Source organism: Sphaeramia orbicularis, chromosome 17, assembly GCF_902148855.1.
Source record: "Sphaeramia orbicularis chromosome 17, fSphaOr1.1, whole genome shotgun sequence".
NCBI lineage: Eukaryota > Metazoa > Chordata > Actinopteri > Kurtiformes > Apogonidae > Sphaeramia > Sphaeramia orbicularis.
The window spans coordinates 23,548,642-23,564,081 of NC_043973.1; the positions used below are offsets into that span (position 1 = coordinate 23,548,642).

Genomic DNA, 15,440 nt, shown 5'->3' on the forward strand with positions numbered 1-15,440 from the left:
TAATTCGGGAAGTAAATGAACAACAATAGCTTTGCTGTGTTCCCACTCCTAGTGCAAATTCCGTCTCCGTGTGACGACCAAAATATTCAAGACTGATGATTATTTTCATTTTGCTTCTTTAGTTTGAGAATTCTGTCGTTAACAGTAACACAGACACAGAGAAATAATACAAATCAAACAGATGCTAATGAAGCTGTTGCTGGTGCACTGCTTTGTGAATAATGATTCTGTTCATTTGGTTGTTGACGATGTTTTACTGTAATTATTTATCTCTTGTGTGTCTTTATCAGCTGAACTTAAATAGTCTCCAAAACCAGGGCATCAAATTATATTAAATAGATGGACTATTGTCACAATATCAGTTATAAAAATATATATATCTTACAGTTAAGGGTTTCAAGGGCATATACAGTATGTTTTTTTTTGTGTTAAAAGTGTTATTAGTTCATAATGGTTAAAATAATGCAACCTCTCACAGGTGAGGGGGTTTCTGAGCACATTTCCTCCCTAGTTTGGGAAAGGCAAATCACAGACTTAACGAAGAAAAAAGCTTCTTGGTTTGCCCTTCCAGTTTTACAGCGAAAAGAACCATTGTCATTCAAAGTATTTAATAAATTACATACAGTGTCTTCTATCTTCCGGGTAGAAGTACAGCAGGGAAAGACAGCTAAAGCTGGGCAGGAGAACAAATAAACAGAGGTCGGACATTGTTTCGCTTTCTCCGCTATCGTGGTGCGTTCATGGTTACATCCGTGGTTATAAGAGCTTCTGGATGTCAGTAGTATATTAATAATTAATGTGTTTATTTTACAAATGAATATTAATAAAATATTAGTAGCGTTTTTTGTAAGACCCGTTGCTTCAGTCTCATTAAAGAGTGTTGTCAGTTTGCATCAAACTTGAACCTCCGGCGCAGCACACAGATAGCATGAATCCCTCATTAAACATTATCCGAACTCCGTTTAACCATGACTCCGGGCTTGGTGTGAGGGCGGTTTGTTTATTCAGGGGCAGATCGCCTCCTCTTACTGCTGATGCTACGGAAGTTGAATGGCCTCATCTTCATCTCCACGAAGGGAATAGAAAACTCGTGGCCTTTCCAGTGATACCAGTTAATACCCTGTAAGAGTCAAAGTGAAATTCAGAAGCAGCTGGAATAAAAAGAGCCATTAAAGAGTTGAACAGAGAACAGCGAGCATCTGAATAAAATGGAAATTGACTGATTGAGCTCAAGGTAGAAATCTGGTATTAAGCACTATTGTGTGTTTTATTTCCATTTAATGGAAGATTTAAAGCTAGAGGCCAAATCTTCTGACATAAGAAAAGCAGAATGATGACCCTGGTGTAATTGCAGTCTTATTCTAACCACACTAATCCCCACTATCAAAACCATAAAAATTGCAGCTTTTACAGGTAATTTCTCTCTGCATGTCTTCATGTCTGTCCATCTCCCCTGGCCTCATTTCATGTCATCAAAAAATCAGGAGAGCGTGGCGAGGCAGTGATGCTCTGCTTCCTTTGTAGTTCAGCCTAATCACAGCTTTACACAACACCTCGCTTTCTTTCTAAAGCCATTCCAAGTTGTTAAAAGGACCTAAAGGACCTAAGAGGACCTCGATATACGCTCCTACATTACATGCACTGAACAAAAACAGTTGCCCATTATTGTATGAGAATAAGAACCTGGTATTTTCACTGCATAGGCGTGTTCTTCATAACATACTGCTAGAATTACTATCAGGATAATGGTTTCAGTAAAACACCTGTTCTTGTAGTTGTGACCTTTTATTACATCTCCACCGTCTACCCCATTAGTGTCGTATGAAAATGAAAGTCTGCAGCAAATTTTACATCACATTCCAACTTGTTTGTCTTTGAAAATTAGCAGTGTAACCTTTAATCATGGAGCTGTATTCACTCCAGTTTAAGGGAGTTCTGCAAATGCTTTAATGCAGCGCCCATATGCCAGTGTTTTCAAGCGGTTGATTCAGCCAAATTACAACAAGTGGGTTTAATCACATAACTAGAGTGTATTTTTCTATACATTTTGGCCTTTGGAAAACTCCTTCCAAGCTAAGGTTGTATAGAACCTGTTGTTTGGTGGTGACATCCTTTACTCATGAGGTGATTTGGTACCTGATGTGTGCAACCTTACTATCTGTATTTTTCATAAATATGCAGTAACTTGCGAGAATGTAGTTCGGAGGTCACTCATAAACAATACGAGCTATTTCTGGGTGAGGTTGGATCGACGCCTGTTGGTCTGACATGCTCTTGACACCTCTTCAGTTCTGAATTTGCATTTTCATGTGGATGGAAATGTGGACACTCTGGTGATGTGTACTCGTTTTTAAAGCATATTTCTCTTCATTTGTTCATCTGTGGGTAACCAGTGATACAGCTGTAAATTGGACTAACATGTAATATTCCTTCAAACAATAAAATGGTTTCACTGAAAAAGTGTCCTCAGTGAAGTTGAAGAAGCATTTTTTCACAGCACAAATTTTCAATTTAGATACAACAGTCTGGGTGCTTCTATGAAAGTGGGTTCATTTTGGTATCTGGCACTTAGCCAGCTTTTTAGACCCAATAATAAAAGACAAATTTAGACATATTTCCCCCCCAGGATGTACCTAATGATGGCCTCAGATAAATGAAAAAATTATACTCTTGCTGTGAGCCATCCCAAAATTAATGAATTTTTAATAAAATATTGGGACCAAAAATAGGACCAAAACTGGGACATTAAAGCTACCTAGGTGTCAGTGCATTTGTTCTTGAAAACATGGCTGGAAATGGTCTTATATACCGCTCTAAATAAAGACACTGTGTTAAATTTGTCGATCCTAGTGGTTTTTCTTATCCAGACATGCGTTTTTTTTCATGAATCTCAGTCTCATTCCAGGTTTCAAGTGCAACGTATCATGTCCACTGGTGTTACACGCAGAACCTGCTCATTTAAACACAAATCGTGAGCGATTTTGCAACAGAGGACATTTTTGTGAAACACTCTGCTTTGCATAATTACTTTGATTCCCAAAACGTACCTGTGAGAGACTAAAAAGATTACAAAAAAAAATAAATAAATAAAATAGGGTGGAATTTTAGTGTCCATTTTACCATGTTACATGTGGATTTTTGTATTAAAAAATAATATAAAAAAATATAAAAATATGTTTTATCTGAAAAATAGTTTCTCATTTATTTCAGTAAATATTTATTTTTTAAAATAGACTCAGAGTGCTTCTAAACTTGCTTCATTACATTAGTCTACATTAGTCTGGTTTGAATTTTTAACCCCTCTGTCCTGTTTTTAGGGACCAGTTTCATAGTAGCACCCACCTACCAAACTAAATCTGGGCTAACAAAACCTTGTTTTAAAATATAGTTTCTGGTCCCCATTAAACACTTGACTTGTCTTTGTGCTTCAGTAGTATTTTTTGTGTGCTGTAATATCACCTGGCCTAATCTAATTTTATTTCATTAAATGCAAAATAACCTGGAAAATATGTAACATTTGAGTACAAATCTAAAGCAACAAATAGGATTGGGTGACATCTATAGAATTGGCATTTGATGAGACATCATAACATGGATGGCTGTTAGATACATTTTAGAATATGAATGTAAAAAGGAAATCAGCTTTACAGCACTGTCTTGTTCTGCTTCTAATGTGAGCCTGTGATGGTGAACAATTTGCTTGTTTTATACTGATTTCAAGTAACATTTTCACTGTCTTTTAAAGCTATTAAAAACATTTCCTGACTTGTCTATTTGTTCAGACTCCACTATAGACATCTCTGAAGGCGACGCAGGTACTTATCCAGTGCTAAATCCTCTAATCATTATAACACCGATCATTTATTCATTCAGATGTGCACTGCAGAACACTGACTTAGACTATGACAAAGAGGCTTTGTTAGACAGGGCTATAAATTTACATAACAAGGTGCACTCAAATACACTCCAATTGTCATGCTAGTTTATATACTGCTGTTGGGGTGCAAATTCTCAAACAGATTTTCCATTAAATTTCATAATCCTGCTGCTTTTTGAGCCTCTGGAGCTTACAGGACAGAGACTTTTGCACCAGGCGATGTAATAATCTCAGATCTTGATCAATCTTAATTTGGTGATTTACTTTTTAGAGGGGTTATGCAGATAATGTCATTGAAAAATGAATAACAGTTCTGTCAAAACTTTTATATTACACTAACATTTGTTTTAAATGGCTCATTTATCAGTGTAATTATGGTATTTTACAGAGAGCATTTCACTAGTCTATGGGTTTGTAGTGTTAATGTCATTAGCACAGGTATGTCAAACCATTTATATCAATACTTAATCACCCATCTGCAATAAAAGGTTGGGTTTAGTAAGCGTTAACTAGCAGAGTCATTGTTTTGCTGCTGCTGAAGAAATAATATCTAAGAATATCATACATCAGCTGCGAATGAGTCTAATTTACACAGATGCTTTAGAGCAGGGGGCCGACAAAGAGTCCAAGCCGGCCCATGAAATGAAATGCGAGGTGCAAAAATTACACTGAAGATAATAACAGTTAACAATGTCAAACTCATTTTAGTTCAGTGGCAACATACAGCCCAATTTGATCTCAAATGGATCGGGCCACTAAAATAATAGCATAATTTAAAAAAATAACTGGAATTTTAACAATATTCTGCCTGTTACTAAATGCTGGGATCCATTTGTAGATCCACTGCAATCTGTAAATTGAAATGCACATGCATAAATGAAAGGCATAAAGCTGTTAAAATTTTGAGTTATTATTAAGTTATTATGCTATTATACTGGTCCAGCCAGCGTGAGACCAACTTGGCCTGTATGTGGCCTCTGAACTAAAGTGATATTACTCCTGGAAAATTAGACAGGTACTGTTATTATCCAGGTATTGTTGATTTTGAAAAAATGCTGTAAAAATATACAAAATCACAGTCTGGTTGTAATGCACCTATATTTTTTAAGGTCTAATGGTATAAGTTATGGTATTAGACATATGATCTCTTGGCCAGAATGCCCAGCTCTACACTGGTGGGGAATGTGCACTGGCCCTTTGCTGGATAAAACTGTAATTGAGAAGTCTATGTATTAATTTGAGTGACTCGCTCCATTAATAATTTCACATTTGTAACACTAAGTATTTCAGTCTGTGTAATAATTGCTCCATGTTCACTCTTTGTGTTGACACTGGTTGACTGACCTGACTGTGTCTGGACTCGCCGTATTTGCCGTTGAGGTTGGCCCGGTGACAGTTCTTGTACCACCAGGCTCCTTTGTAGGACAAGGCACAGTTAGTGACGGCGATGTCATTGTCTCTGTCTTTTGTAGAGAAGGGCCGGCCCTGGTGGTAGCTCAGAGAGTCACCTGGGATCAGAGGAGAGAGAGAGGAAGTAAGCGCTTTAAACACCAGGAGCAAATGTGAGGCAACACCGGCGTTCAGCAGCAGTGAGTAATGATGTGATGAGGGAATGTAAATGACCAGACAGGCAGGAAGGAGACGGAGAGGGAGGGAGGGAGAGGAAAAGAAGTCCTGCTGCAGGCTCTCTGAATTTATTTAGGCACTGAGAATTATAATTATAAACATGAGGGGATGACAGGTAATTCTGGCATATGGTCATGTTGACAGACTGAGAGGTACACAGAGAGCGAGGACAAGAGTAGAAATGTGGAGGAGTGCTGAGGCGGGTTTCAGACATCAGGGAGAAGAAAAGATGGAGGGGAAACGAGGCAGGAGAAGGAGATGGCAGATGGCAGAGGAGTGATAGGACAGCATTTTCAGCGGAAGGTTGAGAAAATGTGTCACACAAATACAGTGTCATTTCCTACATAATTTAACGACCAAAAATATTTAGAAAGTAAAAACTCTTTGGACTTCGGGTTCCTCTATGGCCGTTTTTGTAAGTCACAATAATAATTCCACTGAACTACAAGATGAAATGATAATTATGTTCACAGACTAGTAAAAATATTTACTAGACTGTAAAGTGCAATGAAACTTGACGTTTTGCAGCCCTTACCTGCAGTGCCATTGTACTCTCCTATCCTAAGCTTGTAGAGGTTCCTTGCATCTCCAATAGAGAATTTATCATAATTAGCATAGACTGACTCCTGCCCATCCTTCATGTCGATCCTCAGTTCGTAACGGCCCTGACCAGCGATCTTCTGAATGTTGTCCAGACCTGCAGAGAAAAAAGAAAAAACACTTTACATCATACATTGTGGTAAATATTCCATTAAATGTTACATGTATTGTCTAAATGCAACTATTTCCTCCATTTGGACTCAATATACAGGCAACATGTCCATGGTGGACCCCGCCTTTGCCCATAAACAACTGGGATAGGCTCCAGCAACCCTAGTGAGGATAAAGTGGGTTCAGAAAATGAATGAATGAATGAATGAATGGACTTAATATAGAAGAAAGAATTGTTTTTTCCATCCCTTGAGTTTACACTGTGTTTGAAGTTTGGATGCATATTAGTTATATTCATATCAATGAAAACAAATGAAAGGGCGAAATAATCATTTTCTTTGACTGAAATAAAAATAAAAAGAGGCATTGCTAAAATTGATAATCTGAAACGGTACTGTGTGTTCAAAAAGCTGCCTAAGATAAGCACAAATTGTAGTGAAAACTTGTCAAATTATTTGATACATGAGCCTGGTATTTTCCGTGGATAGGAAATCTGTCCAGTTTTTCTGGTTTGATACAAACACACTGACACACTCTTCAAACTGTGTCTAATGCATGCATTACATTTAGCCTGATCTTGTTGGATCTCAGAGCTGAGAAATACCCAGTGGTACAGAATATCACCCTAAAATTAAAAGACAGATTGACTCCCCCCCCCCCAAAAAAAAAGTATAGATAATGTAACTTTAATTCAACAATACAAACTGTCCTTCTTAGACACAGCAATATGTAGGGGTGTATGAAAATATCAGTTGTGCAATATATTGTGATATTTCATTTCACAATACTGTATCGATATTAAAAAGTACGGTATTGATATTTTCAGGTATTTATTCAAGTGCAGACATTGTGGAGGTTCATTTTTGTTTTTGTTTATATTTTAATTATTATTGTTTAACACTATTTTATTAAATAATGGTTATTTGAAACATCCTAAAAGCACTTTTTACTTTCTGAAAGAGGCAGATGTTAGTTGCTTTGTTGGGATTGCACAAAAATAATGTTATGATGTTAGTTATGAACTAATAGAAAATGAACATTTGAACAGGATCTTAAACTGTAATGTCTGTAAAACATAAAGCTTTAACACAGGTAAATTTTGTGATACAGCATTAGATCTTGTTGTGATCAAATAAATATGTGTTTAGTATTTGTGCATATTTCTGGTGTAATTCAATTCAAGGAAATAATCATTTAAAAAAAAAAGAAACAAACAAAAAATTGCCTTTTTAACAGTATCATGATATATCGTGATATATCACATTGTGACCCTAGCATTGTGATTTGTATTGTATCGCCATATTCTTGCCAATACACACCCCTAGTAATGTTTCCCTTCACTATAGTGTTGGTTTTCTGACCCTCTACTTGTCTACAGGGTCTCTGTCAGGTCAGTCTGTTTTTTTACAAAATGACAAATCAAAAATGCCGTTTATGGACACCAGAGGCCCTGCAGTCAGACGGTCATTTGGAAGTGGATGATTGGCACCGTTGAGAGAGCTGGACACTGTCACCACCACCAGCTTTGCTGCAAATGCCACGTGTTGCAACTTTTCGAGACCTGCAGCTTTGCTCTTTATCTTTAAGGTAGCAGATACGAGGCTCGTTTAAACCTAGACAGGCGATAAGGCCCCGAACACCGACCTGAGCGATTGGAACTGCCTTCACTATCAGATGACAAAAGGCAGCCATTTGGAAAAGAGCCTCCTTTCCTGCTTTACCTCCAACGGAAACATCACATGCCAGCTTTTTCTAAACCCTGGGAAAATTTAAAGCAGAAAACAAAAATCTTTGAGTATTTTACTGATAAGGAGGGTCGAGCGGCCAGACACCTGGGAGAGCAGGGAAACTACATCTGCTGCTGCATGTCAGTGGAAGCAAAAGCGTAGATAGAATCTATGTTACAACCTAACGGCACTTACGGAGACAGGGGAAAAGCAATTGTTGTAATTAAATTTTGCTTAACAGTCAGTCATATCTCATTTCCATTGTAAAATATCAGTGCATTATCAGCAATTAATCCCCAAACCGTAATTTTCAAAATGTTTTTCCTCCAGCAGTTTTATGGGATCATACTGCTCTATTTCAAACCGCAGTGATTAAAAATGCATTTTGACACACTGTTGCACTTGTCCTATTTTACTACCAATATTACTGTCTCGTCGCATTTTATTACCAGCCTTTCTCTCACATTTATACGGAAACAAGAGGAGGTTAAAAAAAGCAGAAGGGCGAATGGGATAATGATCACGTATCGCACATGGCCACCCTGGATCCTCTCCATTATTGCATCATCAAACTGACATTGTGTTCTGTGTGAAACAAGCTGAGGTCATTGAGCAGGCTGGATAGATCGCCCTAGAGCGGCTATAAAATCAACCATTTTCAAACTGTAACCGATAATAGCGAAAGCTTAATTTCCATATTCTTTACTGCTGGCTAGTTAACTGCCTCCTCTTTTCAGATTGAGTGGATGTGATATTGATGTTTATGGTTCTTCACTGTCCTGAGGATTGGTGTTCAGTGTGTACGGCAGTGATTAGCTAAATGTCTAATAGCTCTCTCGGGCTGCAACAGTCACCTAATGTGTAAAAAGAAGAGTGAAGGTCACGTGCTTTAGATCTCCAGTGACCATCTGTGTGACATTATCATTTGTTTTTTATTTAAAGACAATATATTTTAGAGACACTTCACACAGTGTTAGCACAGGCACCAGGGACTTCGTGACAGTCGAGGGACCGACCATGACCTGCAACAATTTGGGCTGAACTCCAGGTCTTGGTGTCCTTTGTTTCATGTCATTCGCTTCTCCATATTCCCTTTATATCCTCAACTGTTCATTAGCACCTAAAGCTACAAAATGACCAAAATTAGATATTAAAAAATAAGACCAAGGGTCCTGAAGTCCAACAGCATATTTAAGACATTGATTGGCATTTGTTTTTTTAATAATTTTATTTATGGATTTTCAACAGCATAACATGGATTCATCATACAGTGTGTACATTTTTGCTGTCCGATTGGCATTTGTTTGACCTTTCAAGGTCACTCAAGATCAAAGGTCATGGCCCCAAATGCAAGCCCATATGTAACTTCCTATCTATTGCCAATAGTAATTATAGCAATATCTTCAACTGTTTTCAAGTTGTAGCACTTTGAAATGTGTCCCATTATAAACCAATGGGGATTTTTAAAAATTAAAAAAATCATAAAAAAATCAATGTTTCTCAATTCTTTGAACAAACTTGGTAGATCTTGCCCTAAGAAACCCCTGGTATGAATTTCAATTGATTTTGGCTGACGGTTTCGGAGAAGAAGATTCTAGAAAAATTGTTAACGAATGGACGATGGACGGCAGCTGATACCAATAGGTACATTGGACCCTTTGGGTCGTTGGGCTAAAAAGCCAATAAAGTCATAAAAAGCACATTTTACTGCAAGAAATAACCAATAACCTGCATTTATTATTGCTTTTCAAGAGAATCGTTGTGGTACAGGTATATGTGACAGTCGACCACACTGAAAGACTAAAATTACATAGAAATTTTATCTGTACTGGAAAACGTTTAGTGGTCTACCACTGTTTCCTGCTGACGTAGATTAGCAGGCTGTTTGCTCTAAAACCTTGTCAAAACTTGAAACATAACATGACACGTATAAAACTGGCATATCCAGGAAATATAACTCATCTGCAGCTGTTCACTTCGTCTAATGTAAAGTGTCAGTTCACGAAACACTTTCTGTACTCAAAGTAAACGTTATGTGTTTTGAAGTGTGTCAGCTGCTCTGATCAATTCCAGTAAATTAAAAAAATTATGTTACAAAAATCACTGTGCACTACTGTACAGGTCTGACATGTTACACTCACTGGCCACTATATTAGGTACACCATGCTAGTAGTGAGTGTACCTAATATAATGGCCAGTGAGTGTATACGCCGCTGCTGTAGCTCATTTGTTTCAATGAGCAGGATGTTGTGTGTTCAGAGATGTTCTTCCACATATGTCCATTATAATCAGTGATCATCTGAGTCATTGTTGACTTTCTATTAGCTCTAACCTATCTGGCCATTCTCTCTCAGACCTTTTTGCCCAAAGAACTGACATCCATTGAATATTATCTCTTTTTCTGACCCTTCTTTGTAAACCCTAGAAACAGCTGTGTGTAACAATCCCAGTGAGATTGGCCTATTAGATATTTGTGTTAACATGCAGTTAAACAGATGTACCCGATGAAGTGATCAGTGAGTGTATTATAAAGTGCTGTGATTCACAAATGTAATGATTCATTTATATGTTCATTAACTTGTCTATTGGATTAAAGCTACTTCATTTGTTACTTATTGGTGATTATTAAAGATTCATATGTCAACTTCTGTTTCCATTAGCACAAGCAGACAATAAAAAGAGGAAATACCCTCTATACTGCCATTTTATATTAGATAATGTGAAAAACTGCAGATGAATTACACTTCATGCATGGACCAAAGCCTGTGTTGGTGAAGCAACTTCTTTTCATGACTTTCCTCCTCAGAATGAGACTCTAGAGTAGTTTCGCATTCATGTGCATATCAAATTTGGCAAAAAGGATGCTCAACCACTGCTGTAACTGGAAACATGATTTGTATCCTTATAGGAAAGCATTAAATAAAGCTCTCCAATGTTCCCCTGCTCAGGGCCATATTCAGAGCAGATACATGTATGTACAGTCTAACAGGTCATTCAGCCTTAGCCTTGACATTTTACGCCATCCATCCAGGTTTCTGTTCCCCGCTGACATGTTATCTGTAATCTGGCATCACAGAGAGAAGCTTTCACAGGAGCAGAGAGTAGCTTCACACCCCGAGGTTACATTAAGCTGCTTTTATGCACTGAAAGCATGGAGTACAGTAGAAAGACAGGGAGGAAAGGAAGGAGAGTGCATCCTAGGAGGCACTAGGAAAGCAAAGTGAAACCCTGGAGATGGAGGTGCCCTGGTGTGGTTTGCATCCAGAGGGCAGATTATAGCTGATTCAGCTGAAGTGGAAGCAGGTCAGATGACATTTTGCATCCACTGAACCAGATAGCTCCAGTGATTTGATATTATATTATACAAACACACAGTCATTAGAGAACCTGCTAGAAATGAAGCGAATCCCTGCCAGGTCTATCTGCCAGAAGCATTTCTATCACTTTTTATCTGACTACCACATCCTGTGCTGAATGGTGCCACTTTATGCATTACTGTCTGTTTGGTGTTTTATCTTACAAAGATGTCTGTCCACTGTTTACATTAAATGCCATGTGCAAGTGTAAGTATTTTCTCTGTCCTTTTTTGTTAGAAGATAAAAGATTAATTTAGACCACCAGGTTTAAATGAAATTGTACATGCTGTGATAAAAGAGCTGCTTTTGAACATCATTCCTGTGGTGGCAGTGAACAGCAGCAGGTAGAGTTGAGAATGCTATTACCATGAAGCAGCAAGTCTGATATTCTCAACACAAATTGCTCATACAACACAAAATCATTAAAAGTGACAAGAGTTTATTTTGCAAAATATAAGTATATTTTCATGAGGTGAAATGTTCAACTGTATTGTTTCAAGTAGGGCTGGGCAATAACACAATAACTATATATATCATGAAGTAACTTTTCCTCGATAGAAATAGGAGACATGCTCAATACAATTTCGACAGAATTCATTTGTCCATGTTTTGACTGACATAAGAACAGCCAATCACAATTAAGCAGCGCTGCACCGAACCAATCACACTAGAGCCATGTCAAGTTAGGTTGACGCACACAGCACAGGTGTAAGAGCCAGTCGTAGTGCACACGCTAATGTTTGGGCTGCAGCAGGAGGTAATGAGTGTTCCCTCAGGAGAAAATTTGATCGATAACTTGGGCGACCAGGTTACTGAAAAGTAGGGTGGGAACAGTCTCAGTTCTGGCACACAACAGAGGCATAGAAGCTGGGAGTTGGACATTAAAAACATGTTAAGTTTTGTTTTCAGATTACGCCAGTTAAGGAACGTCCCCCTAAGTATATACCCTGGTATTGTTTCGTGAAGATGGTCTGTTTTGTTTGTGTTCTCCTTTAAAACTGGAAAGCTTTTGCCTGTTGGTCAGACTGAGTTTAGTTTTAAATATATCTTCAGCACATCTGTCATGTTCAAACTCTGACAGAAAATAAATCATATTTAAATAAAAAATAACCTCCTGATGTCTTCACAACTAACTTATGAGTAAGGGACAATTTAAGCTTGACAAAAATAGCAATTTGATTTATACTGTGATACATACTGATATTATTTGATATGAAAAAAATTATCGTGATTAGATTTTTTTCCATATCGCCCAGCCTTAGTTTTCAGTACTCAAAGGTAATTTGCTGACTGTTTTCAGCTTTAATATAAATTCTGACTTGACATATCTTGTATTGTCGGTATAGTTCTTGCAGTTTTGTCTCAATTTTATTTTTTTTGTGTTCACCTTTTGTCAAACTCAGCCACAAAAAGGACTGAAGAGCTGCCTTGGATTTGGACCTAAAATGTATCAACACATTAACAGCTTTCAGTTTGGTACATTGAGCAGATAATGTGATGCAACAAAATTTCCCTCCAGTGTTATTTAATTCCTCTAATCAAAAAGTTCAAAAAACATTTTTTGCAAGGTCCTGATTAACTTAATGAAATATTCATGTAATATTTCCCTTTAATCATCTGCACCAAAACAATAACACAAAAACTGGCCCATGAAGAAACATGACTCATTTGCACATTTTCTAATGAATATAATTACTGTTTTATAATGAGATTTGGAGAAGAAAGAATTTGCAGCAGTCCATCAAAACAGTGAGGACGTTCTGTTATTTTGTCTGTGAATCAGAGCCATGCTAAAAACAATTACCCAGTCATTTCAGGGAGAGATGAGCTTTCAGAGAATCCAGTAATGAATGAATTGGGACAGACTTTGTGAAGTCAAGTAGGAGAGATGAGATGAGAAAAGAAAAAGGTTCTCACAGCATGGTTCTCCATCTTAATGCAGACTGAAAAATCTCACAAAAAGGGGTGATAGTACCGGCACAAAATATCGGAGAGATCTTTTTTTCCCCCCATAAAACAGATGTGTCAATTGAAACCAAGTGAAAGCTCTGACCTTCTATTGATTGCACCGATAAATCCCCCTCAGTCATATAGATGGCGTGTAGATAAAGAGGGTAATACAGCCACCAGAAAAGTGTAACATAGACTGAACAAAATACATGGCAGGTTGCAGCTCAATATCACGCTGTAATCCATAAAATAGTGCTGAAATATATTAGCCAGGATAGAAGCACATAGTAATAAAAAATGGAAGGCTAAAACTGCCCTCACCAGTCAAATATATAATCTGCCCATGAGTCACAATCAGTATAGTATTCCTAGGTTTTCAGGAATACAAATGTATGCCAATTACTCCCCTTTACCCTGCAATTTTTGATTAAGACAATATTATCCTGCATGCAGTGTTTTCTATGTAATGTCTGATGTGGTATGTGATTTAATGTGTCAAAATAAATGTAGTGCGACTCAACTCAACTCTACACATGACTGAGACTGATGGGCTAGTGTTCAGGGCCTGATTGGATCAGGACAGAAATAGGGTTTTAACACTGACTGAGTCAAGCCAGATACCAGGAAGTGGTAATGATGCTTCCTTGCTCAATAACGGAGAAGACCTGGGATTAATCTGAAACTCTACACATCAAATTAGAAAAATGCTCTTGTAAGTATTACCGAGCCAGAACTCATCCTCCAGATTCCCAAAACCGGCCCGATAGTCATTCCACTTCCTGGAAAAGTCCGTCAGACCGTTCTGTCGACGCTGAAACACCTAAGAACAAAAGTGGAAGGTAAAAAAAATATCTTCAGTTTCCTGGACTAAAATACCTGACATGTTCAGTACTGCAAGTAGGTGATTTTGACATCAATTTTCCGTTGTTCCCCTGAATCTATTTTTACCCAGTTGACACAGGTTCTTACAGTACCATTAAAAAGGTGTTACTTTCACTGTGACTTACAATCCAGCCTCCTTCATCAGTGGTCATGTCACAGTACACCTGCACACCCTGACTGGGGTCTCTGTTGATGTAAATGGTGTAGACGCCGCTCAGAGTCTCTCCATTCAGCAGGTGTTGAGCACAATTCTGAGGTGTCGCAAACAAACGACTCCCTGGAGAGGAGCAGAGGAGGAGGGGGTGTTGACAAATCATGGTTTGATCATGTTTTTCTTCCTTTTTACTTAAAACTTAGTTTCTTTGTAGAAATGTAAAGAGCACATAAAAGAACCAAAGAATAACCAATCCTTTGCAAAATTCTGGATATTTCTGGTTCATATTTGAATATAACAAAACAACCAAGTGAAAATTTAATGATAAACCCTTCAAAGGAGGTCTGTCTGATCGGATAAATTCTGCTTTCAGATGCAGCTAAGCGCTGCTGTCAGCCAAAAATCTGATAAGCAAAGTCACTTGCTCAGCACTGAATGAGGAAAAAAAAAAAACCTGGTGAAGAGGCATAAACCTCCCACAGGGGTTTTGGTATGAGTCAAAACAGAGCGAACACAATAGTGACTTTGGGATTTCCGTTAACAACCAATTTTGCAGCAACAAAGTGGCAGGACATTAATTAAAAATTTGACATGACAATATCCTGACATGTTAAATTTTCAACATTTAGTTTGCTACTATGTGCAAAATAATGGATACTGACTCTTGGCGTGTTTATGTGAATTCCTGATGATTAGCAGGTTCATGAAGCTGCCTCTAACTTTTGTATGAGTGACATGTCGTGCACAAACACACGCCACACTGAAAATTATTCAAGCACATTGTTGAGTTACTGCCACCCTGCAGGTGCAGCTTAATGGGAAATCTCCCTCACCGGTCTACAGGGAGGGGACATACAATTCGTGGGTGACTTTGGGGACCTATTATTGTGCACCTTTATTATGTGAAATGCAGTGTAAAAAAAGAAAAAAAAAAGGGTGCAAGGCAACATACAGCGTGTGTCTCCTGTACCTGTAGTGAAAGTAGTGGAAACAACAGCACTGGTGTCTAGTCCCCTCGCAGCCTGAAGCTTCACTGTGTACTCTGTCGTCTCACCCAGCCCCTCCAGACGAATCCATGTGTCTTCTGAATCTAGAATCAGCTCCTAGTGTAAAGGAAAATCAACTCACTTTTCACATACTGTAGCAGGAAAAAAAAT

General features: G+C 38.0%; 1 protein-coding gene across 1 annotated transcript in view; it reads right to left on the reverse strand.

Annotated features, from left to right (window-relative positions):
• Window positions 1–416: 416 nt before the first annotated feature.
• tnr (tenascin R (restrictin, janusin)) overlaps window positions 417–15,440 on the reverse strand; it is a 189,158-nt gene continuing 174,134 nt past the window's right edge. Inside the window, 6 exon segments of the mRNA XM_030160124.1 lie at window positions 417–1,120; window positions 5,222–5,385; window positions 6,039–6,200; window positions 13,971–14,067; window positions 14,255–14,406; window positions 15,254–15,386. Coding sequence (XP_030015984.1) covers window positions 1,001–1,120; window positions 5,222–5,385; window positions 6,039–6,200; window positions 13,971–14,067; window positions 14,255–14,406; window positions 15,254–15,386 — 828 coding nt within the window. The 3' untranslated portion in view covers window positions 417–1,000.